Source organism: Lissotriton vulgaris, unplaced genomic scaffold, assembly GCF_964263255.1.
Source record: "Lissotriton vulgaris unplaced genomic scaffold, aLisVul1.2 SCAFFOLD_1220, whole genome shotgun sequence".
In the NCBI taxonomy this organism is placed as follows: Eukaryota; Metazoa; Chordata; class Amphibia; order Caudata; family Salamandridae; genus Lissotriton; species Lissotriton vulgaris.
The window spans coordinates 357619-383929 of record NW_028243988.1 but is presented as its reverse complement, the minus strand read 5'-3'; the positions used below and the strand labels follow the sequence as shown (position 1 = coordinate 383929).

The following is a 26311-nucleotide window of genomic DNA, read 5'->3' as shown; positions in this document are numbered from 1 at the left end:
CCGTGAAGCCTGTATGTGCCCCGGGTGGTCGATATATTAGTGCACCTGTGAAAGTAAAGGAGTCATGCACCTTTAACACGAAGCCTTTGCTTTCTGCCGCTTTGAGTCCTGGGATAGGGAAAGTCTGGCAGTCTAGGGTGTCATGGTGGACAATTGCAATGCCTCCACCCCTCTGAACGGGTCTATCCTCTCTGGAAATTAGGAATCCCGGGGGGAGGGTGTTTGTAACATCCGGGTTACTATTAGGTGTTAGCCATGTTTCTGTCATGAAAAGGCAATCTAGCTCTTTTTCATCTATTAGGTCGAAAATATGTTGGGTGTGCTTACACATGAACCTAACATTGATGAATCCACAGTGTAGACTTCTTGTTTGTTTGGGTGCCAGAGTTTTTGCAGGTCCATTTAAACCAAAACTCTTCCTGCAGAACCTGCAGCTCCAAGGTCCTGCCCAATTTACCATTGTCATCTGTACCTGAATCCCCCCCAATGTCTAGTTGAATCATACTATAATGTGCATCAATTCCGTTCCTGTTTCCCCGTGTTCTGTCATTCCAAGGGGTTTGATTTGCCTAGTCATGAGTTCCCTTGGTGGTCATTGGTAAATCAATTACTCCGGGCACTTGTCGTTTACAAGCTATCCTGTTTGTGCGTCAATCCACCCCTTCGAGTCCGGACAGCAATGCATAGCGATTTGATGTTAAAATATTGAATCCTGGGACTTGTACCCCCCTTTTAGCATAAAACCTTGGGACTTGTGTATTAATCATCTGATATTGGGGGTAGAAATATGTTAAATCCTTAGTAGATATTCCTCCCCCTCCACTTTCCAAGTACCAATCTCTTAAATTCGTGGTAGCCCTGCGATCCCTAAAGTTTACGACAACCATGTCCCCTTTTACATCTTTTGGCCTCTGGCCAACCCATCCCAATCTCCTAACATGTAATATCTCTCCACTTATATTGGACGGTAGAGGCCTGTTGCATGTGAGCCTATGGAAAACCTTGTTTTTAAGTTCGCGGTGCCCTTCTTTCCTTCTATCTGTTAGTTTTGGGACTCCAGTGAGGACTATAACATAGGCAGCTGATTCAGGTGGTAGGTCTACTCTACGAAAATTTCCTTGTTTATCCCTATCTGGGGATCTGGCGGGTTTCCAGTGTTTACTTTCTGGGACAGAATTAATCAGCTTGATAGATCCACCTTCCCTCCCTTCCCCATCTTTTGTATGTGTGCTAGTTGGATTGGGGGGGGGATGGGATATCTGTGTCTGAGATGTTATGCCATTGCCAACTTTTTGATTAGTATTTTGCCCATCAGAGATTGGCATTTTCGAAGTGGGACTTACTTTTGTGGCTGCCAATTTGTGTAGGATTTTTGTGTTTGATTTGATTTCCTCCTCCATGCTCCCAAACTGTTCGTTCATTTTTTTTCACCGCTCCACTAGAGATAATATGAGAGATCTGATTAGAGGTTCAAAGTTTCCAAGTAATTTTGAGTGAACATCAACATCAATGGAGGAAGCAAGGCATTGAGGCTGGGGTGGGTTTGCGGCTAAGCCTTTAGAAGTGCTTGTGACTGTTGGTGCCGTTTTTAAGGACCTGGCGCACCTGCCCTTATGCCTGTTTCCCCCTCGTTTCCTTTTATTTGTTTGTACAGAGCCCGGTGGGTTTTGAATACTAGGCATTGTGGTTGACTTGGGGTGTGTGTCGATGTTAGTGCTAGTTAACATAGGGCTTTCTACATACGAATCGTCACTTACGGACACCCTGCTGGTGTTGGTGAGAGCACTACGATCTAACAATTGTGGGGGGATACCAATCTCTCCCAAGGAGTCCCTTTTCTTTAAATGTATTCGGGGGAGTGATAGTATGCTGTGTAAGGCCTAGGGACGAGCGCTTGTTGTACAAAAGCTCAATAGATAAGCGACTTTCCGTGAGGGCTATTTCCCGTTCTAAGGCACTCGCAGCCCTGGTTATGAATAGATCCAAGGTCCCTTGGACAGACCCTCCCGCCAATGTTTTTTTCCCGGGACTCATTGTTGGTACCGCAATACTCTATCTAGCTCCCAGTGGCTACTATAGTACCCTTGAGTAAGGTGATTGAACTTTAAGTAATAAACAATATAGAGATTTAGGCTTTATCAAAATAACAGGGTGATAGCACCTTACTTAGTTCGTTCCCAGGTCAAGCAATCAGTGTCCCGTCGGAAATGTCAGGGGGGTGGCCCAGCCCGGCCTATGTCAGCCTTGGACGGCCGTAAACGGTCCGCCCTTTGCCCAGGCTTCGCCCTGGCTGCCCCGCGTACTCCCGTGATGCGGGAAATGAGGCTTGATTTTGAACGCCTCCTGGCGCGATGTGGCGTGATGCAACTTCCGGTTGCAGGGGCTGGTGGGAAATGTAGTCTTTTGACCCCCTCACGCTCTTCCCCACTCAGCGGCAGCACTCGAGGTCTTGGAAGTGCGGCAGCGGAGGGAGAGCGAGGACAGGAGCACGAGGCTGAGCAGAAACAGGCCGGTGGCGGTCTCAGCAGCAAGTGGTTTGCAGAAGAACATCAAATTGTTAGTGAGCTAGCCTACTGGGCAGGCAAAAAACGTCTAGCACTTTACAGCTGACAATAAAGAATATTTGAAACGACACAGCGGCGACTTTACATTTTTTGGAGGAGTATATATATATATATATATATATATATATATATATATATATATATATATATATATATATATATATATATACATATATATGTTTAGTTATATATACATTTAACATAGTTTGTCTTTTTTTAACAATATTAGTGTGAAATACATTTTGTGATATTTGTGTACTTACCTTTATATGTAAGTTAATTAAATGTATGACCCAATATTTATGTATCACAATATTTATGTTCTCAATATTATGTCACTGATCCTTGGGAGCAGTACCTGGCCATATATCAGGCCCAGCTTCCAACCCTTATTACATAGAAGTCCATGTTCAGAGGGGATTGGGCATCCTGTGGTAAATCCCCAATGTGCATGGCTGAAGGCTGTGCACAGTGAGGGATGGCAGTTCCCTGTAGTGGTTGCTCCCAGTGGTTAGCCCCTTCTTGGCTTTGGGCAGAGGGCTTAACTGCAGTCCTGTCCCTATACTCAACCACTCCTGGGAACATTCAAAGAGCATGCAGAGATGGGGTTCTGCATCTAGTGGCAACTAGGCCACAGGGTGGGCATTACACCATAGGAAATGTGCTAGTCCACGCCCTGCATCCAACTCCTTCTGTGCAGAAGGCCACGTGCAGCGGAGTTTGGACATCATGTAGGGGGTAGGGCACAGGAACCTGCTTCTGGCCATGCCCAGCATGCAACCACTGCCGCACACAGCAGAATTCAGTGCCCAGTCAGTGTTGGTAGCTCCCAGGTGGGTTGGGAGTATTACCCAACTATGCGACCATCCTCTGCTTTGCAGTGGGGTTTGGGCATAGAGCCTGGAAGCAGGCCTCTTTGAGCAATTCCTGTGCTGCATGACTGGGTGTAGCAGGGTTGGATGCTCCAAGTAGTTGATCACACCTTGGCAAAGCCCATGCTTAGTGGGTGTTGGATAACCCATGCTGGAAAGGCTTATGGTTTTCCCACCAGCTGTAAGTGCTACTCCCAATGGAGAAACTATTTTGGCATCTTTGATACTTTGATGAGGGGGCATATTTCCACAACCAAGTTAGTGAGAACTTGGACTAGCAGGTGCGAAAATTGAGATAATTAGGAGGATGCAGACAGAAAAAAGTTGACAAAGCTATAATATGCAAACTTGATTGGGAAGTCTTTAACAGTGAAGTTTAGTGACTGGGTGGGTGTAAAATTGTCTTGTATAGTAGAAAAAGGGAATTCAATGTTTTCAAGGCCAAAGACGGCTGTGGTGAAGTTGGAGGATTAAAAATGGTGAAATATTGGACAATTGCCCATTCTTCATGTGGGCAGTGCATTGATGAAAATATGTGAACAAGATCAAACTAGGGCAGGTGTGTTGCGGGAAAGATAAGGCAACAAAAAAAATCATCAACCACCACATTTCACCATTTTGTAGGACATGGGGTGTTGCCCAATATTTGACATTAGTGCTTCACTTTAGATTTGGATAGGTCTGGTGTTATGATAATGATTAGAGTTCTTATTTTACGTTTTTTTATTGAGAGTACAGTCGGATATGTTCTCCTGAATGCAGGTCACATACTGGATTATTGAATGGAAATAAAGAATATTCTTACACTTTACTAAAGTGTATGGACTCATCAATGTGTAGTGGGTCTCCCTTCATAAAGAAAGAGAACCATATGCAACATGAAGAATATGATTACAAAAAACAGTAAAGCCACTGAAAAAACAAAGGTTAAAGTGACATTAAATGGAGATAAAAACTGGGAACTTCACCAAAAACAAAAAACGCAAAGGCTAAGGTGAATTATTGGAAAAAAAACAAAGAAACACTCAAATTCATCTGGTATTGGTGACATCACTGATGAGATCTCAAATGACAACATTGAAGACATCACTGAAAACATAATAGACATATCAGCATAGCATTACTGAGAATTCACAAACGGACTCAAAGGATAGAAACATTCTACTGACAATATATTATCCGCCAGTGTATATCTGGACACATGCCCACATTAAATAGTTGTAACACAGTGCAGTACACAAATTTGATGTAGCAAGGATGTTTATAAAGCAGGGAGGCTTATCTGCCGAACCTCGATCAAGACTTCAAAGCATAGGAGATTGTTGAATCATCTAGAGTGTAGGATGCCCACTTAGAGGTGGTTTATCTCTCACTGGTGGTGTGTTGTAATAATGGCTGTAAGGCTATATATCATATATCACTTTGCCCAGCTTAGCACCATGTGTAGAGTGTTTTACTAAACTAAGAGTGTTGGTCATTGAGCCTGAAAGAAAATGCCTTTACAGTGGTAACTGTATACTTATCTACCTCCCTACATTAAAACTGTAAGTCATGGGAAGTCTTTAAGTCATTAATAGCATTATCGTGAATAGTACATTGCCCACAGCTTTAGTGTGTTGAATTACTTAATTAATGCCCCAGTACTTTTCCTACTTTACTCCTCTTACCTGTGTTGCTCCTCTTCCTGATTTTTCTGGTCACACAAAGAGGCACCCCAACCAGTAGCGCCAAAACCAGAATGCTGGCAACCACTATTCCTGTGATTGCTGCTGTAGATACTCCTGAAAAAGAGGAAGTATGAATAGTTGTTTGCATACTACTAAAGGGCAGAACCAACATCCCTGGAAGAATGCCAATGATTTGTTCGTCCAAGCAAAGATAGAAGTGCAAGTGTGACCATACTAATGAATAACAGACATTAAAACCTGGAGTTAAAATTAGACAGAGAAGAACCACCAATGAGGTCTAAATATAGTTGAAGAATTTTACTATAAGACAACGCCAATCCCAAAAATACCCAGCAGAACATACTTGACAGTGGATAGGTATTACCTCCAGAGCAGTGCAGAATAATTTTGGGCAATAATCCTTCACCTGAAATGATGTCCTCAGTCTATCTTGTAGTTGACTGTTTATTGATAACTAGAAGATCATATTTATTAACATGCAGAGAGCTATCTTAGTCTTGCACCACACTATGGAGAACAATTGAAATGCAGCAGGTTATTTATTTTCTCAAAATGCTGTGGTAAGGCTGAATTACTGGAAACATTACTGAATGTGAAATGATGCTCATAAAACAATATGGATTTCATATTGGGAAACATCCAATGAGCCAAGCCCCTGGGATTCGAATTGACCATGCCAACTTCCTTAGTACACACTTTTGCAACCACTCAGGTTGAACCAAACACTAGCAACACGAATCCAGTATTCATTTGCTGACTCATAAAAGAAGTGGGAACAATGGGCCGTATTCAGCAAAAAGCATATAGGTTAGTTCTCAGCTCGAAGGTACCTTTACATTTTTTTGCCGTTAATAAACAATATGTATAGTACACCACAAATTGAAGTTGGTGTACTTTCTAGGCATTCTTTTGGGAATTGTATGTGACTATTCATGCTGTGCGAAGATCTATAAAGCATAAAATTCCATACAGGGATGTAGACCATCCTCTACAAAAGCACACTTTGGGGATGATTCCGTTTTTCCCGTACGAAGCGTACCCTGCAACGTCCCCGTACGTACGACGAAGTACGATTTATACCAGGAGCTGGACACCGTCAAATCGTACAGAGACCGTACGAATCAAAGCCCCGTATGATTCTCCCTCGGAACCCGCTGTACGCGACATCTGTACGGTTCGTGGCTGGTTTTTCTGACCCAGGAAGTTCGATTTGTGTTTGGTATGCACCGAACGACCCTTTTTCTACGTTCGCCCCGAAACAGGTACGGAACCCCCCTGGGTACGTTGCGTAAACCCCATGATCGCAAAGGTACGGTGCGTACCCCTGCGATCATGGGGTGTACACAACGTATAGCTATCAAAAATGGAAGGATCACTTGTCCTGCATAGCATTGGGTATGCGGGAACGGTTCTTAAATCCCAATAAAAAACCCTCAAACACGTGTTCACTGATGGTAACGTTAAGTGGTATATTTTTGTTCTCCGCTTTTCCCCACACGTGTCTGCATAATCATAGGGTTTAGTGGTTATGCAACCTCCACCTGGAGGTAATACCCTTTGTTAAAACAGTAGTGACCAGAAATGGTGCTTGTGAAAGGTGAAGTGTGTTAAAAGTCTCTAGGTTCCAGATACAATTCTTTATTCTTTCCGGGTTCTTAGAGGCAAATAAAAATTATTAATGTGGGTGATTAGGAGCTATTATGACTCCATCACGCAAAGACTGTGAAAATAGGTCGACATGCTTCAGCCCTTATTCGCCAGGAGGTCGGGTGGGCTTTCTTCAGGACGAGGGGGTGAAGTGAAAAGAAGTGAGAGTTACACCTAAGTATTACTTAGTGTATCTATTACAGAACATCATTTGAGTTGTTGTTCTGAAAAGGTACTTTGGAACCTGTGAGAAAGAGATATTTAAAAAACAAACAAAACAAAGGGACGGGGTTCGGGACTCACACAACGTTATGTACGGTATTAAACCGGTAACATACAATGCTCATTTGAGTAGTATGTGGTCTTCTCTATACTATTGCTCTTACTCCCCAAGTCATGGGTAAGGTCAACTCTCTCATGTAATTTTGGCAAACTGGTGTTACAATTACTGTCAAGTCTCTAGTAGCAGTACTAACTGTACAGGCGGAATAAGAAAGGCGTATTTCATATACCTTTCAGATGTTGTGTTAATACTGTTTTAATACAGAAAGCATTCATTTCTCGAAGACATATTTTGTATACCTTATATAATGTTACTTAGGCACTCTCTCATTTACTCGTCAAGTGGTGGTCTCGAAGGCGTATTTCATGTACCTTCTGTATATAGTGCTCATGCATTCACCATGCTTATGGGGTAACGTTTGTTTCATACACTCGTTTGTGCTCGCATTTTTTTACACCAACCATTCATATCAAAAAGGCGTATTTCATGTACCTTCTTAAGACATCATGCATGCATTTGGGTAACGCTCGTCATGCAGTCTTTTTAGTGTTAAAAACATTTATTCCAGTACAAGAAGGCGTCCTTCGTGTGTCCTCCGTGAACTCTACTATACTCAACAGTGTGATTTAGTGTTAGAGTGGAATGCGTGTAGTCTTTTTATTCACGTACCTTCTTTTCGGGTTATTTTAACCCCATCGGGATCCGCGTGGGTCAGCGGGCCTGAAATAATAAATTAGATCTCAGTTAACCTATCCCAAGGGTAATACTTTGCGGTTTTGTTGCAGTTGCTTCTGCTGCTACCTTCGGCCACCACGTCACTCGACTTGTGCTGACTCTGCCACTACGGTCCTGGAAACAGTTCTACTTCCGGGTTAGGGTGTTTAAATATGGAGTTCGCGTGGGAGAGTAGAAATACCTATCCGAGTCTTTTTTCTTCGGTCATAAGTTGCCAGTCTTCAAATTTGACAATGAAAGTGAATTTAAATTTTATTTAAATTGGCACACATTGGTGAAGGCCAGAGTTGATATTATAATATTCGATGGTGCTAAGATCGTTCTTAAATCACTCATAATCTTAATGATTGGATCATGCAGTTGATCATTCTTTATTTGTAGATATTGCCCCACGGGATATTGTCATTTAGTCCCTCGCGGTCTGTGCCCAATCTGTGTACCCATCTTTGTTCCTTCTCGAAGAGAATACTTTCAGCATTATGATCTCTGTGGGACAGGGTCTCCAAATCAACCCATTCAAGGTCATTGACTGTATGACCTGCTTCCAAAAAATGTGTTGACATTTTCGTTGTCGCTTTTTTGCATTTGATATTGCTTCTGTGTTCACATAGGCGGAGCTTCACTTTTCTGCAGGTCATGCCAATGTAAAGTTTTTTACAAGGACATGTGATCATATAAATCACATGGCTTGTATTACAATTGGTGTGATTTCGCAATTGCCATTTTAGGTTTGGTAGTAATTGTATTTCTTTTGTCACCTTCGTTAGCGGACAGACTGAGCAGGAGCCGCATGGATAGTGGCCAACAACTGGGTTGGCATTCCAAGGTGACATAGTTACTACTGCCTGTTTCTTAGGTGGAGGTCTCTTGTGTATCAGCATATCTTTTAAATTTCTGGTTCTTTTATTGGCAAACCTTGGTTTGGGCCATTTAATGTATGCTGACGTCAAGATTCTCCAGTTCTCATTAACACTTTTTTTCAGTTTATTACTTGCTGGACCATAAATGGTTAGACATGTCATAGTGTCTGTTTCTGGTTCACATGTGGTTGGTTCTAGGAGCCCGTCTGTTTTGATTGCGTGCTCTTTTTTTGCACTTCTCAATGATTCTTTTCGGATAATCCCTGTCTCAGAGTTTTTGTCCAAGGTTATTAGCCTGTCTCTTATATTCTGTAATCTCGCTGCAGTTCCTGCGTAGCCTTAGGAATTGACTGTAGGGAAGATTTTCCCTCAATGGTCTGGGATGGTAACTTGAGAAGGAGAGTAGGCTGTTTTTGGATGTTGGTTTGTGATAAGTTTTGGTTTGCAGGGAAGAGCCTTCTGCATAAATGGTGATGTCCAAGAAGTCTAGATGGTTTTTGTTTGCTGTATATGTGAACTTGAGCCACTCATCACATGTGTTTATCCAGTTGTGAAAGTTTGCTAGACTCTCCAGGTTTCCCTCCCAGATCAGTATGACGTCATCTATGTAACAGTGCCAAAACAAGATTTGTTTCTGGAAGGGATTGTTAGGGTTGTTAATGTACTGTACCTCAAAATTGCTTACATAAAGTCCCGCTACGCTGGGCGCAAACGAGCTTCCCATGGATGTACCATGACATTGCAGGTACATAGTGTCATTATACAGGAAATAGTTTTCTGTAAGTGTTATCTTGCAGCATTCCAACACAGTTGGAGTTTTATAGTCCCAATTCAGATCAAAGAGAGTTGTTTCTAGAGTCTCCAGAGTTTGTTGTTGTAGCAGGCTAGTATAGAGGCTCTCAACGTCTAATCCAACTAGCAGCATATTTCTTCAGAGTAATTGAAGGTCTTGAGGAGATTTAGTAGATCTCGAGTGTCTTTTAAATAAGTTGGCGTTTTCTGGACAATAGGTTTGAGATATTGGTCCGCGAATTTGAACAATAGTTCTAATACTGAACCAATTCCAGGCACAATGGGTCTTCCTGGTTGGGGAGTGCGTTCCTTGTGTGTTTTGGGCAAGGAGTAAAAGTATGGTATCCGAGGGTTTGCTGTTTCCAAAAATTCAGCCTCTTTTTTAGATATCCAATTGTTCAATTCCGCTTCTTTTATCATCAGTTTAATGGTCCTTTGCAATCTCGACGTTGGATCAGTATTGATCTTGCGATAGAATTTCTGATCTGATAGTAGGTCTAGGCATTGACGGTTGTACCCATCTTTTGTAAGGAGGACAATTCCTCCCCCCTTATCCGCTTGTTTTATGATAATGTCCCCATCATCTTTTAGTTCTCTTAAAGCCTGTTGTTCAGCTCTTGATAGATTTTGAAAGGGTCTTTTTGTGGTATCCTGCAGGTCGTCAATGTCCTTCATCAATGCTTGTTCGAAAGTTATTATTTCGATTGGTACTTGTGAATTGAGGGGACAGAAGGTAGATTTTTTGCGTAGAGAGGTATCTCCATCTGATGTGTAGGGAGGTTGATTTTCAAAAAAAGATTTCAACTTTAATTTGCGGCAGAACTCTGCTGCTTCACATTTCATTTTGAAAACGTCCAGGTTTGGTGTCGGGACATAACCTAATCCTTTATTGAGCACATTCTCTTGGTCTTTTGTTAGGACTTTGCCTGCGAGGTTCACTACGAGGCTGTTGTGCTTGTTCCTGCTTTTCCCTTTGTCACACTCCTGGTTTGTACTTGCCGCGCTTGGTCCTGCCAGGTTACCCCTCTTTGTCTCTGTCCTCGATTGTTCTGGCCTCTCCCTAAAGAAGGACACCCTTGTTGGTAATTTTGTTGTTGTATTCGTTGGTTCATCGGGGGTGGAAATATGGGTCTACCCAACCTTGGAAGTGGGGATTGAAAGGTGGGAAAGGAATCATTTGGTGATTCATTGGGTATTGAGGTGTACGCCAATAGTTTTGGCCTCGTCTGTTGCTTCTCCTATTGCGGTTTCTTCCTCTTTGGTTAGTAGTGAGTTCATCTCCACTCCAGTCTGAGCCTTCAGTTGAGGAACCACTGTTTGAGCCGTAATTAGACGTATTGACATTGGGGTCAAAATCCTTACTGCTATATGGGTAAATCTTCTCTAGAGAGAATTTTTTCAGTTCCCTTCCCAATTTCTGTAACTTTTGTTGTGTTAGGTATTCTTGAGTCTGGTTTAATTATTTATTGATTTCTTCTAGCCGGTCTTTGTACACCATTATGTGTACCATGTTATTTAGTTTAGTCTCTATGATTTGTATCTTAATTGTTAATTTGTCAGTAATTTTTGTGGCTGTCTTGATGATCAGCACCAAATAATCACGGGTACACTTCCAAGATATTGCTGACCAATCTTTACGGAAGGCCAGGTTCTTCAAGAAAATTCGTGGGGCGTTAGTTACCCAAAGGCCTTTGGGTGCTGCATTTACCCTCAAGTATTCGGTCAATATAATTTCATGGACCGCTGTCCTTACTTGTTCTTTTTTAAATTCAGTGAGTTCATCCCATTCAGTGTTGTTTGCCAAAGTCTGAGAGAGGTCATTATCCAATAGTAGTGGAGGTCGAGCGAGTATCTCATCTATTTCTTCAGTCAAATAGCTCAATCCTAGATTGTCTGCCATCCTGATTGCACTTCCTTGTTTGGAGAGCAAGAGTGGTTGCAACCGAATTCTCCCACAGCTGTCCGCTGCTTAATATTCTCAATCAGTTATGAGGGAGGAGAGGAAATCGTGATCCGTTCAATTCCCTGTAGTTAGATTATAGCTAATCAAAAATGGAAGGATCACTTGTCCTGCATAACATTGGGTATGCGGGAACGGTTCTTAAATCCCAATAAAAAACCCTCATACACGTGTTCACTGATGGTAACGTTAAGCGGTATATTTTCGTTCTCCGCTTTTCCCCACATGTGTCTGCATAATCATAGGGTTTAGTGGTTATGCAAAGGGAGCTGAAAGTTTTTTTTTGCATAAGCATATATATCCAGTACTGTGTGTGCGGTATTGACAATCTTTTGTGTGGTGTACCCCCAGATATTTGCCTTTTCTGTTTTTGCTAGCTGTATAACGTTGTGCACTTTAATCCCTGCTAAAGAAAAGAAAAATGCCTGTGCCTTTCATTTCAAGATGATTAAAGTGAAAAAAAAGAAAAACTGAAAAACAAACATAACATTACTGTATATATGTATATTGGCAAAGTTACTTGGTGACCTATATCGAAGAAAACTCCCTCTCGTTCTCCCTTTTGGCGGATACAGGGATCGGGGGACAGGGGGGGTGCGGCATGCTGACTACCCTGATGCCCACACCTTGGTTCCTTCAGAACCAGGAAGCCTTGATGGGTGGTAGAGGGTGGTGGGTGGGTTCTTGGGGACGGGGTGCATGGTGTTGTAGGGGGTGTTCAGGTGAGGGGGGGAGGGTTTACAGGCATGGAATCACGGCAGGAACCTTTGTCATGGCTATAACCAAGACCAATATCCCGGAATTCAAACTTATGGCACATAGGACTTGCAAAAAAAGAGGGTCTACTAGATCAGGCATAATTTTAAAATTTGGCAAGGCAGAATCCATTAGCATTAATGGCTAAAGTAAAAATATTAACAATTAATACCTGCGGTCTCAATGATCCAAAAAAAAGACAGAGAGTAGCAGTAGGTCTCAAATCAATTGGGGCAGAAATTGTTTGTCTTCAAGAGACACATGTGTAGGGGTCACAAATACATCTGACAACCCTCGGATATAGATTGGTCACAGCGACAACCCAGGCAAATAGAACACGAGGGGTGGCTATTCTGGCAGTGGGAGGGGGGGGTCCAATTTACTAGATCAGCCGCCGATAAATTCGGACGGTGGGCAATTACGGAGTGCCAATATGGTGTTGGAAAAAAACTATTTGTTTGGTGTATGGGTGTGTTACAGATGATCCAGACCTCTTGGAATTTATGTCTAATGAATTAGTACATTGGTCAGCCCCAATGATCGTATGTGGTGATCTTAATCTACATCTACCATCTGACTGGTCGTCAGGGCACAGTTTTGTATACCAAGGTAGGAAACCAAAGGTATTTAGAGCCCTGGAGGCATTATTCAATACACACGGGATCTCGGACTGTTGGCAGATGAAATTCCCAAATAATCCCGGCTTAAATTTTTTTTCACACCTACATTCTAAATTTGCCAGGCTGGATTACATATTTTCCTCCCACACTATCATACCCATGTGCTCTATAGATCGGCTACCCAGGATTTTATCAGATCATAATCTCCTAATCGTAAGCATCGACACCGGGAAGATACAACACAGCAGCAGTAGATGGACATTCAAACGGGGAACTATCAAATAACATCAAAGTGACTAGAGGGACAAGGCAGGGTTGCCCATGCTCCCCTCTATTATTCGCCATATTTATAGACCCGTTCATCCGTAGGCTAGAAACCAATCTAGCTATAACACCAATGAGGACCCCTAACGGAGAAACTAAGACCTTGGCATACGCGGATGACATTGCAATAGTCACAACCAACCCAGATGAAGCAGTTAACTCATTGGAAGAAGAAGCAAGTAGTTTTGGGAAAATGAAAATGTTAAATGAAAAATACTGTCAGCACATCGAAAATGGGATTCCAGAATTTCTTGGGTATAACATGGGTAGTGCCCTGTTGGAAGTGGTTTGGGATGCACTCAAGGCGGGAATCAGGGGAGAAACTCTTAGATTCTCAATTAAATGCAACCAAGAGGTGAAACAAAACTTTAAAAAGCTGCAGGAGAATCTAGCATCAAGGGAGGAATCTCTTATAAGAGCTGTTGAGGGGGGCACAGACATTGAGGTTGCAGTAAGAGATTTTGCCATCGCAAGGAACCAAATAACAGAGATCTTTACTGTTAAAGCAATATGCAAAGCCAACTTGAATAAAGAGAAAATCTATGAACTAAGTGAGCAGGTAGGACCCCATCTAGCAGTCCAAGCAAGACAGCAAAGTTCGGAAAACATGATCAAAGTGATTAGGGACCCTATTAATGGTCTTACACAAGACCCCAAAGAGATCAGGGATGCATTCCAGAGTTACTATGAGGACCTATATACCGAGACAAACAAAAAACAAACCAAAATTGAGGAATATCTGGACTCAGTAGCGGGAATTCAGCTCCTGCAAACCGACAAAGACACTCTGGCAGAGATACTGCAATGGGTAGAAATCCTTCTTTCTTTAAACAGCCTTTCACCGGGAAAAGCGGCTGGTCTAGATGGGATCCCTACGGAATTCTATTCTAGATTTCACAAGCAATAGACAGTAATCTTAACAAAACTAATGACTAATGCTTACCAAGGAGGGCGGCCACCAGAATCCTGGGCCCGTGCTAAAATTATCGTATTCCCTAAAAAGAAGAAAGACCAGACAGAGCTAGGGGCCTACCGCCCTATCACATTAAAAAACAGTGATTCTAAAATGTATTCTAAATTGCTAGCTAGTAGACTGGCCCTAGTAATTCATAAAATCATCTCAGTAAGGCAACATGGATTTGTACCGGGCAGATCTACCACTGATCATATTCAGAGGGTGATCACACTCTTTGACATAGCAGAAGTAGCAGGAGACCCTATGCCGCTTATATTGCTAGACGCAGAAAAGGCCTTCGATAGGGTCTCCTGACAATATTTATGGACTGCTATGTCAAGTGGGATCGGGGTACAGTTTATCAACGCAGTTCGTATGTTGTATGTCAAACCGGTAGCTGGGGTTATGATCAACGGGGAACTATCAAATAACATCAAAGTGACTAGAGGGACAAGGCAGGGTTGCCCATGCTCCCCTCTATTATTCGCCATATTTATAGACCCGTTCATCCGTAGGCTAGAAACCAATCTAGCTATAACACCAATGAGGAACGGAGAAACTAAGACCTTGGCATACGCGGATGACATTGCAATAGTCACCACCAACCCAGATGAAGCAGTTAACTCAATGGAAGAAGAAGCAAGTAGTTTTGGGAAAATATCGGGCTGCAAACTGAATCAAAATAAAACCCAGATTATAATTAACAACAAAAGCAATTATAAAGACCCTTGGATAGTTGATATTGCACTATACTTAGGAGTAAATATTACCTCAAACTTAAATGAGCTGGTTAATCTTAATTTGAACCCACTTATGAAACAAACAGAAAAGACCCATAGTAGACTGCACAATCTACATTTAACAATTATCGGAAGATGTAAACTAATCAAAATTTTATTTTTTTTGTTAAAATTTTGACCCACAGATCTTCAAAGAAATTGATAATATTTTTTCTCGTTTCATCTGGGGGTATTTGGGGGGGAGATTTGATTACTCTCACCCCTGAGGCGGAAGCCGGGGGCTCTCTATCTTTCCCTTTCGCCCTCGGGCACTAAACATATTGATTGCCACATTGTTCTTTTAAAATTTGTATATATTTTAAACGGTGCGTTTTAATTGTTGGCATTGCTGCTCCCTCGGCGCGAGACTCACGTCGCCCTGAGGTACTTGACAGCCACTTCTTGACCGGCTCAGCCGATCCAGGGCTGACGCCGGGAAGCTACGAGGGGTGACGCCATCTTGGGAGAGGAATACGGGAGCGGTCCAGCAGTTGGACGCTTCCCGCCCCCCCTCTACCCTGGATTTAAAGACGACCACCTCCCGTTCGCGCAGCGGGCGGGCGCAGCGGGCGCGCCGATGGCGCGCCGAAGGCGCGCCTAAGGCAAGCCCGTCTGCGCCCGTCAGCGCCAGCTCAGCGCCCAGTGCCAGGACCCCTGGTCATTTCAGCCCAAACTTACATGCAAGGATGGTGTACAGCCACGATCAACTTTGGAGCCTCAAGGGGGTGAATCGAGTTGACTGCCGACGCATAATCTTAGGTAATGATAAGCCTATCATGCCAAAGGTCTGTGGAGTCTGCCGCTCTTGTGTACCGGACATTTTGTGGACACCAATCAAGGTCCTAACTGTTCCCCACAATGTCGAACAGTATGGAGAAGATGATATGATTAACTGCCTCCTATTCAATGCCAGATCTTTGGTTAAACACAGCACTGACTGTGCTGACCTAATTTTAGAGAGAAGGGCTAAAATTGTATTTATCACAGAGACCTGGACGGACGCGGCCTCAGGACCGGACCTGGTCATAGCTACACCTACAGGTTATTGTTGTCGTGTTCTAGATATAATAGGCCAAAGAAGGGGCGGGATCGCCATTATTTATCATGCCTCGTTCCAAGGCACGTTCCAGACAGTGACTTCACAGTCGACTGAAGCACTGGGATTTAAGTTTTCTATTTCTAGCCACTGCACTTTCCAAGGCTGCCTCCTATATAGGCCACCAGGTTCCAAAAACCAATTCTTAAAGGAGGTAGGCACCTATCTGGAAGCAGCCCTCTGTGTGAAGTCCTTCACTATGCTAGGTGATTTTAATTTTCATCTAGAGGAAGACTCAGACTCTGATACTGCATCTCTAGCTGATGCAATGCTCGCGGCTGGATTGATTCAGGTGGTAAGTGGAGCTACTCATGTCAAGGGACATACCCTGGACGGTATCTTCACAAACAATCCAGACCTCCACTTCAGCCATGTAGAGCCTTTAGCCTGGTCGGATCACTCAGCAGTCCTTTTTAAAATTCAGCCGTTCAAGCCCAACAGAGCAAGAAAAGACAGAAAGCCTGCCAAGCTTTGTAGGCGCTGGAAGGATTTGGATGGTAAAGTATTGGAGGACTACTTGTCAGCCTCCACTTTTTTGCCACCTACAGATATAAACGAAGCCGCTGAAAGCTATACAAATTGGTTAGATCATGCCTGTACCTCCCTAGTCCAGCCCAAACTCTGCCGCTCAACGCGTACAATACCATCTGCTCCTTGGTTCACCCAGGAACTACGCGATTATAAGGTGTCGTGTAAAAAATTAGAGCGCCAATGGCGCACAAAATACTCAAAGGCAGACAAAATGATACTTAATGCCAGGCTTAAGACATACAAAGGAATGATTAGAAAAGCAAAAAGCGTTTATTTTTCCGCCAAAATTGAGTCCGCGAAGAATTCCTCTAAAGAACTCTTTGAGACTGTGACTAACTTAAGTACTTTGAAATCAGTCACTATTCCCCCTAGCTTGGAGCTATGCGAGACTCTTGCTAAATTCTTCTTGGGAAAGGTAGAGCAAATATTTGCCGCCCTAGAACATCAAGTGAAGCTTACTCTCAGTGAAGGAACCCACAAATCCATACAAAAGAACTCACAGCCTTCGGAATTTGTGGAGTTCAGCCCAGTAAAAGTAGAAGAAATAACAAAGCTACTGTTAAGAACTAAATCAGGCTCACCCCACGATCCCTGTCCAGCTGCTGTGGCTCAACTTGCAGCCACTCCCATCTCAGTTATGCTAACTGAGGTCTTTAACACAATGTTTAAAGGGGGAGAATATCCATTGTGATGGAAGCAAGTCTCCATCGCACCTTTGCTTAAAAAATCAACTTTGGACATTTCAGACCCCAATAGTTACCGGCCCATAGCTAGACTTCCATTGCCGGCCAAGCTTATTGAGAGGGCCATGAATGCTCAGCTCTGTGATTTCCTCAGATCCTCTCAAGGGCTTGACATGGCGCAACACGGATTTAGGGAAGGCCACAGCACTGAGACTGCCCTTATTAAGTCCACAGAAGAAATCAGGAAGGTGTTGGACGCGGGCGGACGGGCAGTCCTGGTGCTTCTTGATTTGTCCGCGGCCTTTGATACGGTCCACCATAGTATTTTGGTGGACCGCCTTGAGGGGTGCGGAGTGCGAGGAGTCGCGCTGAGCTTGTTGAGATCTTTCCTCTCGGACAGGGTTCAGGTGGTAGCCCTGGGAGATTTCGAATCCACTCCTTTTACACTCCCAGGAGGGGTTCCTCAGGGCTCCTCCCTGAGCCCTACCCTTTTTAATATATACATTTCCTCCCTCGCCCCGGTGATTCGGTCATTTGGCTTTGAATTGACATCATATGCAGATGATACACAAATTGTGGTATCTCTGCTCCTGGGTCGAGAGGAAGGAACAGCAGCAAGATTTCAGGACTGTATGATTGCAGTAAGTTCATGGATGGCTACCAATTGCCTTAAATTGAACTCCTCGAAAACAGAGGTTCTTCTCTTTGGCAATGAGACCAACTTATGGACCCCCAATTGGTGGCCCCAAGAAATGGGAGAATCTCCCATACCTGCCACGACAGTAAAAAATCTGGGGGTACTCATTGACAGACAACTTTCTTTTAAAGCACAAGTCAATGCCCTCTCATCCTCTGTTCACTGGATAATAAAAACAATCAGGAAAATTCTCCCCTTTCTCTCCACTAGCAGCAGGAAAACTGTTGTGACAGCATTAGTGCTGTCACGCCTTGATTACTGCAATAGTCTGTATTTGCAAGCACAGCAAGGGATCCTGAACAAGCTACAGATGCTGCAAAATGCTGCTGTCCGCTTAATTACGGGTCTACCCAAGTTTGCATCCGTTTCTGGGGAACTGAGCAAATTGCACTGGCTCCCAGTACGGAAACGTATGATGTTCAAAGCACTGTGCATAGTGTTCAAGGCAGTGAATGGACAAGGTCCGTCTTTCCTTCAACAACACTTCCAGCTGTATCAACCAGGCCGACAGTTAAGATCATCCAACAAATGGCTTGTCAAGACTGATCGTATTAGGAAAGCTCGATGGGGAGGTCGCAGCTTTATTTCCGGAGCAGCCGATATCTGGAATAAAATGCCCCTCCCCCTAAAACAAAGCACTGACCTAATGACATTCAGGAAGAACATTAAAACATGGCTTTTTAATCTATAGGGACTAACATCGTATGGAGAAAGCATATCATTTCAGCGCCAGGACACCTGCCCGGTAACAGTGCGCTTAATAAATGGTAAAAATAAATAAATAAAATAAATATAGCAGGTCACGAAGAGCCTATAGATACATCACCTTACCGAAGGAACGAGAAGGTCTCGCCTTACCTAACTTTAAAGCTTATTGGTGGGCGACAATACTTAAATACAGCAGAGCACTGCTAATTCCAAATCAAGAGCCCGTTCAAGAGAGGGGGGTTCCAACTCCACAGGAACTTATCTTAGGTAAAGAAACAGGGGAACATCTCTGGAGATTGACATATGATTGCCACTTTAAAAAAGTTTGGTTCAAAACCCTAAAAGGAATTTATAACGCATGGAATCATATACGCAAACGTCTGGGGATTGGAAGGTTTTCACAACACTTCACAGAAATAATAACCTCCCAGGGATCTTTACGGATACGTGTATGATGCGATGGGTCAGATCGGGCATTACACAATTTGGATCATTTTATAATTCAATTGGCTTTAGCTCATTTGAAGAGTTAAAAAGCGAATTTGGCCTAGAATATCGAGATTTCTTCAAATACCTACAAATAAGAGATTTTATAATGAAAAAAGGAGGCCTCAGAGCCGCATTCCAGAGAATCCAGACAATCAAATCAATCATTGAAAACACCAGAGTCAAAATTGGGGAAATATATAATAATTTAAATATTGGTTTTCCGGATGACCTAGATAAATACACCAGTAAATGGCAGAACAAATTATATATACCGGAAACCTCAATACAGAGGGCTTTCGAATTCTCCCAATCGCTGTTAATGTCGACAAAATTGCAAGCTCAGTACTATAAAATGTATTTCCAGTTGTACTATACCCCCAATAGAATATCTAAATGGAGTACGGGGAAAGGAGCACAATGCCCACGATGCGCGTTACCCGAAACGGACCTAACACACATGTTCGCTACATGCAAAACACTTAATCCCATTAGACGGGAAATCTCTATTTTTCTCTCGGGAATCTTTGGAACAAGAATAGAAATCTCAACTGCAGAAATTATATTAGGGGCAGACAGGGATATTCGACCTGATAAATCGAAAGGACTTTTGTTTGTTTCAATGGCAGTGCTTAGAATTTGCCTGCCATCGGTCTGGCTAGACCCACACCCACCAACATTCCAGCAATGGCGGGCACGACTGCTAGCAACATATAGTCTAGAGATAGCTATCTACAGCAGGAAGGGAAGGAGTAAGAAAAGGAAAGGATTAGAAATATGGGACCGCGTTACACGGTGGATAGAAAGAAACGACTAACCAATCCTCCAAATATACTGGTAAAAATATGACTGAATCAATTTCGAATATGTTTTTCAATATGTTTTCACATGGCAATGTATGTATATATTATTTGAAAATGCCTGTATATGGGTGGGGTGGTGGGAGGTGGGGCGGGCTGGACAACAAACATGAAAATACATCAATAAATAATTGTTTAAAAAAAAAGAAAGTGAATAACTCCTCTCTAGTTAGCATCTTTAACTTTCCTATATATCCCTTGTATATAGTACCTAAAGAGCACCCATAGTCTGTAAGTTAAAAGCAACCAGTGGGCTGCAGCACATATTGTGCCCCCCTCTGTAGTGGCACGGCAAACATGTCTGCAGGCATGCCAAGTGTAACACAGTAGAAACCTGCTCGTAATCTTTATAGATGGCGTTTCCTCCGTAAGGATTATGATTTCAATTTCTGACAGGCTTACCGTGTTGGGCTTTCCAAGATCGAGGCAGACCTTAAAACTTAGTAAGGTGACGCCCTAAGGTCTGGAATTTATTTTTTTAGATGAAGTGCTTACATGGAAGCAAATGTAAGGAGATGCTGTCTCTTGGGTTGGATGGTTTATTCTAGGAATGTTAAATATGAATATACTTTTGAAGAATGTGCCCTTGTGGTGGCTAACATATGTGCTGCCATGCCATAGAAAGCGGTGTCAGCGCTGTCAAGTTTGGACTGGAAGAGGGGTGTACAAAAATGGGCACTCTCTGAAATTCACACATTATCTGGCCCCTGCCCACAGGCGGGTCAGGCATGCGTTACACTTACTGGGACTGGGCTTTGGATAAAATAGAGGCAAACTCTGATGTCTGGCCTCTTTAACATACATTATGGGGGCGTGTTTTTTGAGGTGACCAAAGTGCAGAGGAGAGAGAAGAGGAGGCATGAGAATTGAATGGCATCGAAGCATGTAGAAATTGTAAGGAGGAAGGGGTGTCACCTGCCACAATTTCTGGACATGACGTGGAACTGCAATGTGGTGATTTAAAACTCATGCTGTTGTGTTATGGTGTAAGTTTAAGTTAAAGTTTAGACTATATATTACTCCCTATAGGCTTGAGTACATACAGTAACGGTATATATATGGATGTACAGTTTTTTGTATTAAGCAAGGATAGATTCAAATGTGACGTAAAGCATATATATGCTTACTGCTTTTTGTAAGAGGACCTAATAAAGATCTACTGGGTATAAAACATAGTGTGACAAATAGCACCAATACTTAAAAATAGATTTTATATAGTATGTAATCATAATCACAGGAAGCATGTCAATACCTTACCTTGTGTTTTGTTTATGAAGATTTCTGGTTCATCAGACGGGTCTGTAATAGAGCATAAATAGCATTTTCAAGTGATTGCTGGTAAAATTGGGAAAACATAGTAGGCCATTTGAGCTATTGATCTTCTATTCATAGATACTCCAATCTCAAATTATCATTCAAAATCGTTGGAAAAGTTCTGAAATCAGATTTAATGTTCCTGTTTTAGTGGTTATACCTTGAAATTTTAACAGCAAATAAATAGATTTCAAAGGTCAAAGCCTTTGAAGGGACAGAAGTAATGTGGTAGCATCTCTCATGAAGTGACTTTGGGACTTCAAACCCTTCCTCTCCTGCATCTGTGTAACATCAATGCCAGGCTCCACTGCCTCACATGTGTCCTTTAAGAGCATCCTACACACTGCAGCGTTCCTCATCAAGGGCCTGAAGAAATGGAACAAACCTCTCAGGACATTTCAGTGGCTCTCCCAGCCCACACTATCTTCAAGCCCAGACATATCATCCTTAAATATCTACGTCGCTCACATCCCTGCTGTTCGGTTGACTACATCGCTACCTCTGGCCTCTTTCGGTGCACATGTAGCTAAACCAGCATAGTGAGGAAAACGAAGTGTAAAACCTTAAAAACAAAGTAGCAGATTTTTGTTATGGATTTGGATCAAAATTCCCTTATCATTCAGTACCTCCCCAGCCACACTACAACTTAGGATGGGGCTGAATCACACCTCTTCAATGATGCAGTAACAGTCCACTTCTGCTCAATCAATGCAGCCATTTCTCCAATCACTCCATGACCGTATCGATGCCTGTGACCCTCTAAAGTGCACTGCCGTGTTTAGGCTAGATTCACACTATAGAAATAACAGGTACATACATATGCAGGGTTCTACTCAAGAACTTCCTCTGATAAAATCTAAATCTTGAAAGCAGTAGAAAGGTCTGACAAAGCGTCTGTTGGGCACTGCAGGAGGGCCGGGGAAATGTTATGGGTTTGCTCTTTCCCAGAGTCATTCAAAGGCGCCATGCTTGTTTTTGTTCTGCAAGTGCCCTTCCTGGAACAGTCCCCAATCATTGACCAGAAGACTTGTGTATTGTTTGGCATTCAGCGGTACTTCTGGTAGACTTATCACTGAATGCCAAAAAATACACAAACCAAGCATAAGAAATATCTTGAGGTCCAGCTAGAGGTGATGTATCTGCTCCTCTTCCCTGCTCCTCAATGGTGGCCTGCAGATGTAGCGCCGCTATAGACATGCCTCAGTGTTGGGTGCACCACTGGGCACCAGTCTCCAGAATGGAGCCCTCCCGTCTGGTACAGGCAGGGTCTTAATATTCTGTTAGTTCCTTGCCAGTTAACAGGTTGTTGAAGCAGTTGCTGTGGTTTACGCTCACATTCGGTGCAAATGTTGGTGATGCAAGAAAAGTCACATGTTTTCCAATTCCTTGAAGACAAAGGGGCGCCTAGAAGTATTAAAGGTAACATTGTCCGTGACAGTCCAAAACAAGACTCGTTGACTCTCCAGGTAACTTGATTAATCAGTCATGCTCAAAGGAAGAGGTGTCAAAGGAGCACTGCCAAGGAACAGGATAACATAACTATCCCAGCAGCAATAAAGATGGGAATGTCCCTCCAACCGGGGTTGCAGCTTTATGTAAGAAATGATTTAATACTTTCTCAACAAACATGAACATGTGTACGGGAAATATCCAACAAAGAAGGATGTAACTCTAGGGGTCGTGGCCAGCCGGGCAACATGGCGGACGTGATCTCCTAGAGCTCCGTCCACGGGGCCCGGAATAATCCTGAATTTTTCCTGGAGTGTGTATAAGCTTCCCTACGCCGAGTGGAAAAGCGCGGGACTGGTTGCGGTCTCCATTGATCCACGACTCGGCATTCAGGGAGAGGAGGCGGCGGAGGGACGACCCTCGGACGGCGGCGAAGCGGGAAGACCAGAGGGCGCGAAGCCAGCCCGGGGCCTTGCCTATGGGGCCTCCCCGTCGAAGCTGTAGTACGGGTCAAGGCGGAGACAGCCAAATACGGCGACTGGCCGGCTCGAACTCTGCTCGTGGCCCTCCCTACGGGACCTTTTCCCCCCCTGGGGCTGGAGTGCGGGCGGAGGCGGAGGCGGAGTACCTGCGCCTGGAGGTCGGAGGACGCGAGATCGACCTGAGACCCCCCCTGTGAGGCCTTTTTCCCCCAACCCCCCTGGAGCCGTGGTGCGGGAAAAGACGGAGGAGATTGCACCCGGGGGCTGAGGGCGTAGCAGCGGCCCGGAGCTCTGCCTGCGGGGGCCCCGCCTGGAGCCTGCGCGCGGAAGGAGGTGAGGAGACGGAGATCGGGCGGGAGGTCGCGGGCGCGCAACTGACCCCGGACCCTGTCTGCGGGGCCTTCCCTCTCCTGGAGTGTGGGCAGAGGCGGCAAGCTCTGACCCGGACCTGCGCTGCGGGGCTCTGAGCCTGGGCAGTGCTGGCGGCCGCAGACTGGTGAGAGGCCCCGGGCACAAAGCCCTGAGCGAGGGTGATAGCAGGGGCAGGCCCGGAGGCGTCTGCTACCGGCGGAGGTGCTCTGCTGCTGGACAGAGGTGGCGGTAAGGAGTGGGGGGCCGCTCCAACCTAAGCATTGGTAGAGCGGGCGGTGATGGTGTAGACCCGGCAGACACCTGGCCCCGGCGGGACTGGTACCGGGGCGGAACTCTGCAGCAACACATGTGCCTGGACTTCATAACGCCTGGGGGGCCTCGGGGAGTGGAAGCAGACCCCTGGCACCCTATTTCATTACGGACACAATCTGCTTACAAACAGGCGCCCGACGGCTGGAATGGTGGCTGCCGCCTGGCGTTGCTGGTGAGGTGCGGGTCAATTGTTGGGGTGCTGGAAAACGGAGGCGTTCCCCGCTGCTACCGGTGGAGGCCCTGACACACAGTGATGGAGCCGGGTGACGGGGACAAGCACAGCAGCCTGTGGATTGTGGGGCGCGGGGACAGAGTCCGGTCCTGGGGCTCGGTTCTTGGGCAGGGCGCCATTTTATCTGCCCCCACACGGTGTAGCCTCTGCCATCGGGCTGCTCTCCCTGAGCCCGGGAAGGAAGCTGGACAAGGAGACCTTTGTGTGGTTGTACCAGGGACACCCGGAGAGTGGAGCATAGTCTGCGTCCAACTGTCTTGCTGGGAGGGGGCTGGCACTGACCGGAGCCCCCTGGGACACGTGGCGCCCGGACTTTGGTCGTACCGGGCTGGGCGCCTGGCAGCGGAGAAAGGACGGGGTAGCCATTGTCTTTGCCCCTACCTTTTCACCCCCTCGGCTGGTGTGTGGCACTACTATATTGAGCACGGGAGACTTCCTCTCAGGACGCAGCTGGGCACGGAGACAGGTGCGTAAATGCCCACAGCGCAGCAGTTAGCAATGGGCAGGCTACGGGACAAGAACACTACGAAGTAGCAGGAAACGAGCGGCGCTGATTGGGCACCTGAGCAAAGGCAGGCAGCTGTGGAACCCGTGGCTGCCCTGGCGGCCAAGATGGACACGGTCCTCGCAGCGGTGGAGCGCATTGGCACCACGTTGGTACAAACCAAAACATCCCTGGAAGCACACTTGGACAAAGTCACAACTGACTTCACACTGCTGCATGCGGATCACCGCAAACTATCGGATTCCGTGGCGATGCATCGCCAGATGGTTCAGGAGTTGCAGCCGGTGGTGCGTAGTCACGCCTCAGCTCTGCAGGACCTGGTCGACAAAGTGCATGCACTAGAGGACCGTGCGGACGATGCGAAAGGGCGCTCCCGGCGCAACAACGTCCGGGTGGTCGGCCTGCCGGAGGGAGAGGAAGGGAAAGACCCTGAGAGATATACTGAGGACTGGATGTGGTCGCTTGTGCCTGATAGAGTGCTGTCCCAGCATTTCGTGGTGGAGAGGGCCCACCGGGTGCCGGCGCAGGCCCCCAAGCCGGGAGCCAGACCTCGCCCATTCCTTTTCAAACTACTCAACTACCGCGACCGGTATACAGTGCTCCGTGAGACCAGGAAGTTGAGCGACCTCAGAGTGGGCAGCAGCCACGTGATGCTCTTTCCGGACTACACTACAACAGTACAGAAACGGCGAGGCTCCTACCTGGTTGTGAAGAAACAGCTGCGGGAGTTGGGGCTGCCCTACTCCTTGTTGTTCCCCTCGCGCTTACGAGTGGTCACTAAGGAGGGCACGCGCTTTTTCGAGGCTCCGTCCGATGTCTGGGACTGGCTGGAGGAGACAGGACAGTGGTCAGGGACGAGACCGATGGGACCAAAACCTGGCGGCTGGCAGGAGCAGCGCCCCAGGAGACAGAGGAGAGGGAGAGGGGCTCGACAAGGTGTGGGCCCTGGACTGGCGGCGCCCAGTCCGGAGAAGATGAGGGAAGAACGGCAGGAGGCACTCGAGGTGGTGGCAACGCTGGGAGTGGTGGACACAAATGAAGGCACAGAGTACAGGCAGCAGTCAGAAATCCTTGAAAGCGTCTCGTCCTCACCATCCACTGTGGTTTCAGAAGACACTATCCTCCCTACAGTGACCCCACAGACGGCGGACTATATTATGTGACTGGAAACTGGCCTGCAGTGGACTGTACTAGTGACTGTACACTTCCGGTTGCCTGCTATATCCTTTATGTGCTGGCTTCGCCATGCTTCCAGGGCTGGTTCTTGTCCCTGGTGACTTACGCACGCATAGGCTATGAGTTTGCCGAGATTGTGTAAACAAGATGTGGGGCGCTGGCTGGGCTGGGAGGATGGATGCCTGCTGCGCGGAGGGGGGGGTTTCCAGGGTCAGGATGCACCGTCCGACCGCACCTTAGTTTGTCAGCTACACCGACCACACCTCAGACACTCTTAGGGCCCTGGACGAGGGAACCTCTAGGAGCATATGCTCTTTACACGCTTTTGGGCCATTAGCGGCACACCCACCAGGGCAGCCACTACGCTGACCTACCACCTCCACTGTGGGTGAATCCCATTGAAGTTTGGACGTATGCCCCCTCGGGGATTCGCCCTTTTAGTTGCAAGGTTACCTTTTTCATTGTTTCTGTTTGACGAACGGCACACTGACTGTACCCCAGAGCGCTGTCCTCCACTCCCTCTGAAGGCCTCCCCGTGGTTCGGAGAGGGTAGGATACACATAGATGCATGGC

General features: G+C 45.4%; 1 protein-coding gene across 1 annotated transcript in view; it reads right to left on the bottom strand.

Moving 5' to 3' along the window:
* LOC147668186 (sialic acid-binding Ig-like lectin 13) overlaps positions 1 to 26311 on the bottom strand; it is a 314281-nt gene that overhangs the window by 64564 nt on the left and 223406 nt on the right. Inside the window, exons 5-6 of the mRNA XM_086948718.1 lie at positions 21154 to 21195; positions 5104 to 5217 (exon numbers count right to left, since the gene is read on the bottom strand). Of these exons, the coding sequence (XP_086804844.1) occupies positions 5104 to 5217; positions 21154 to 21195 (156 nt within the window). The remainder of the gene's footprint in view (positions 1 to 5103; positions 5218 to 21153; positions 21196 to 26311) is intronic.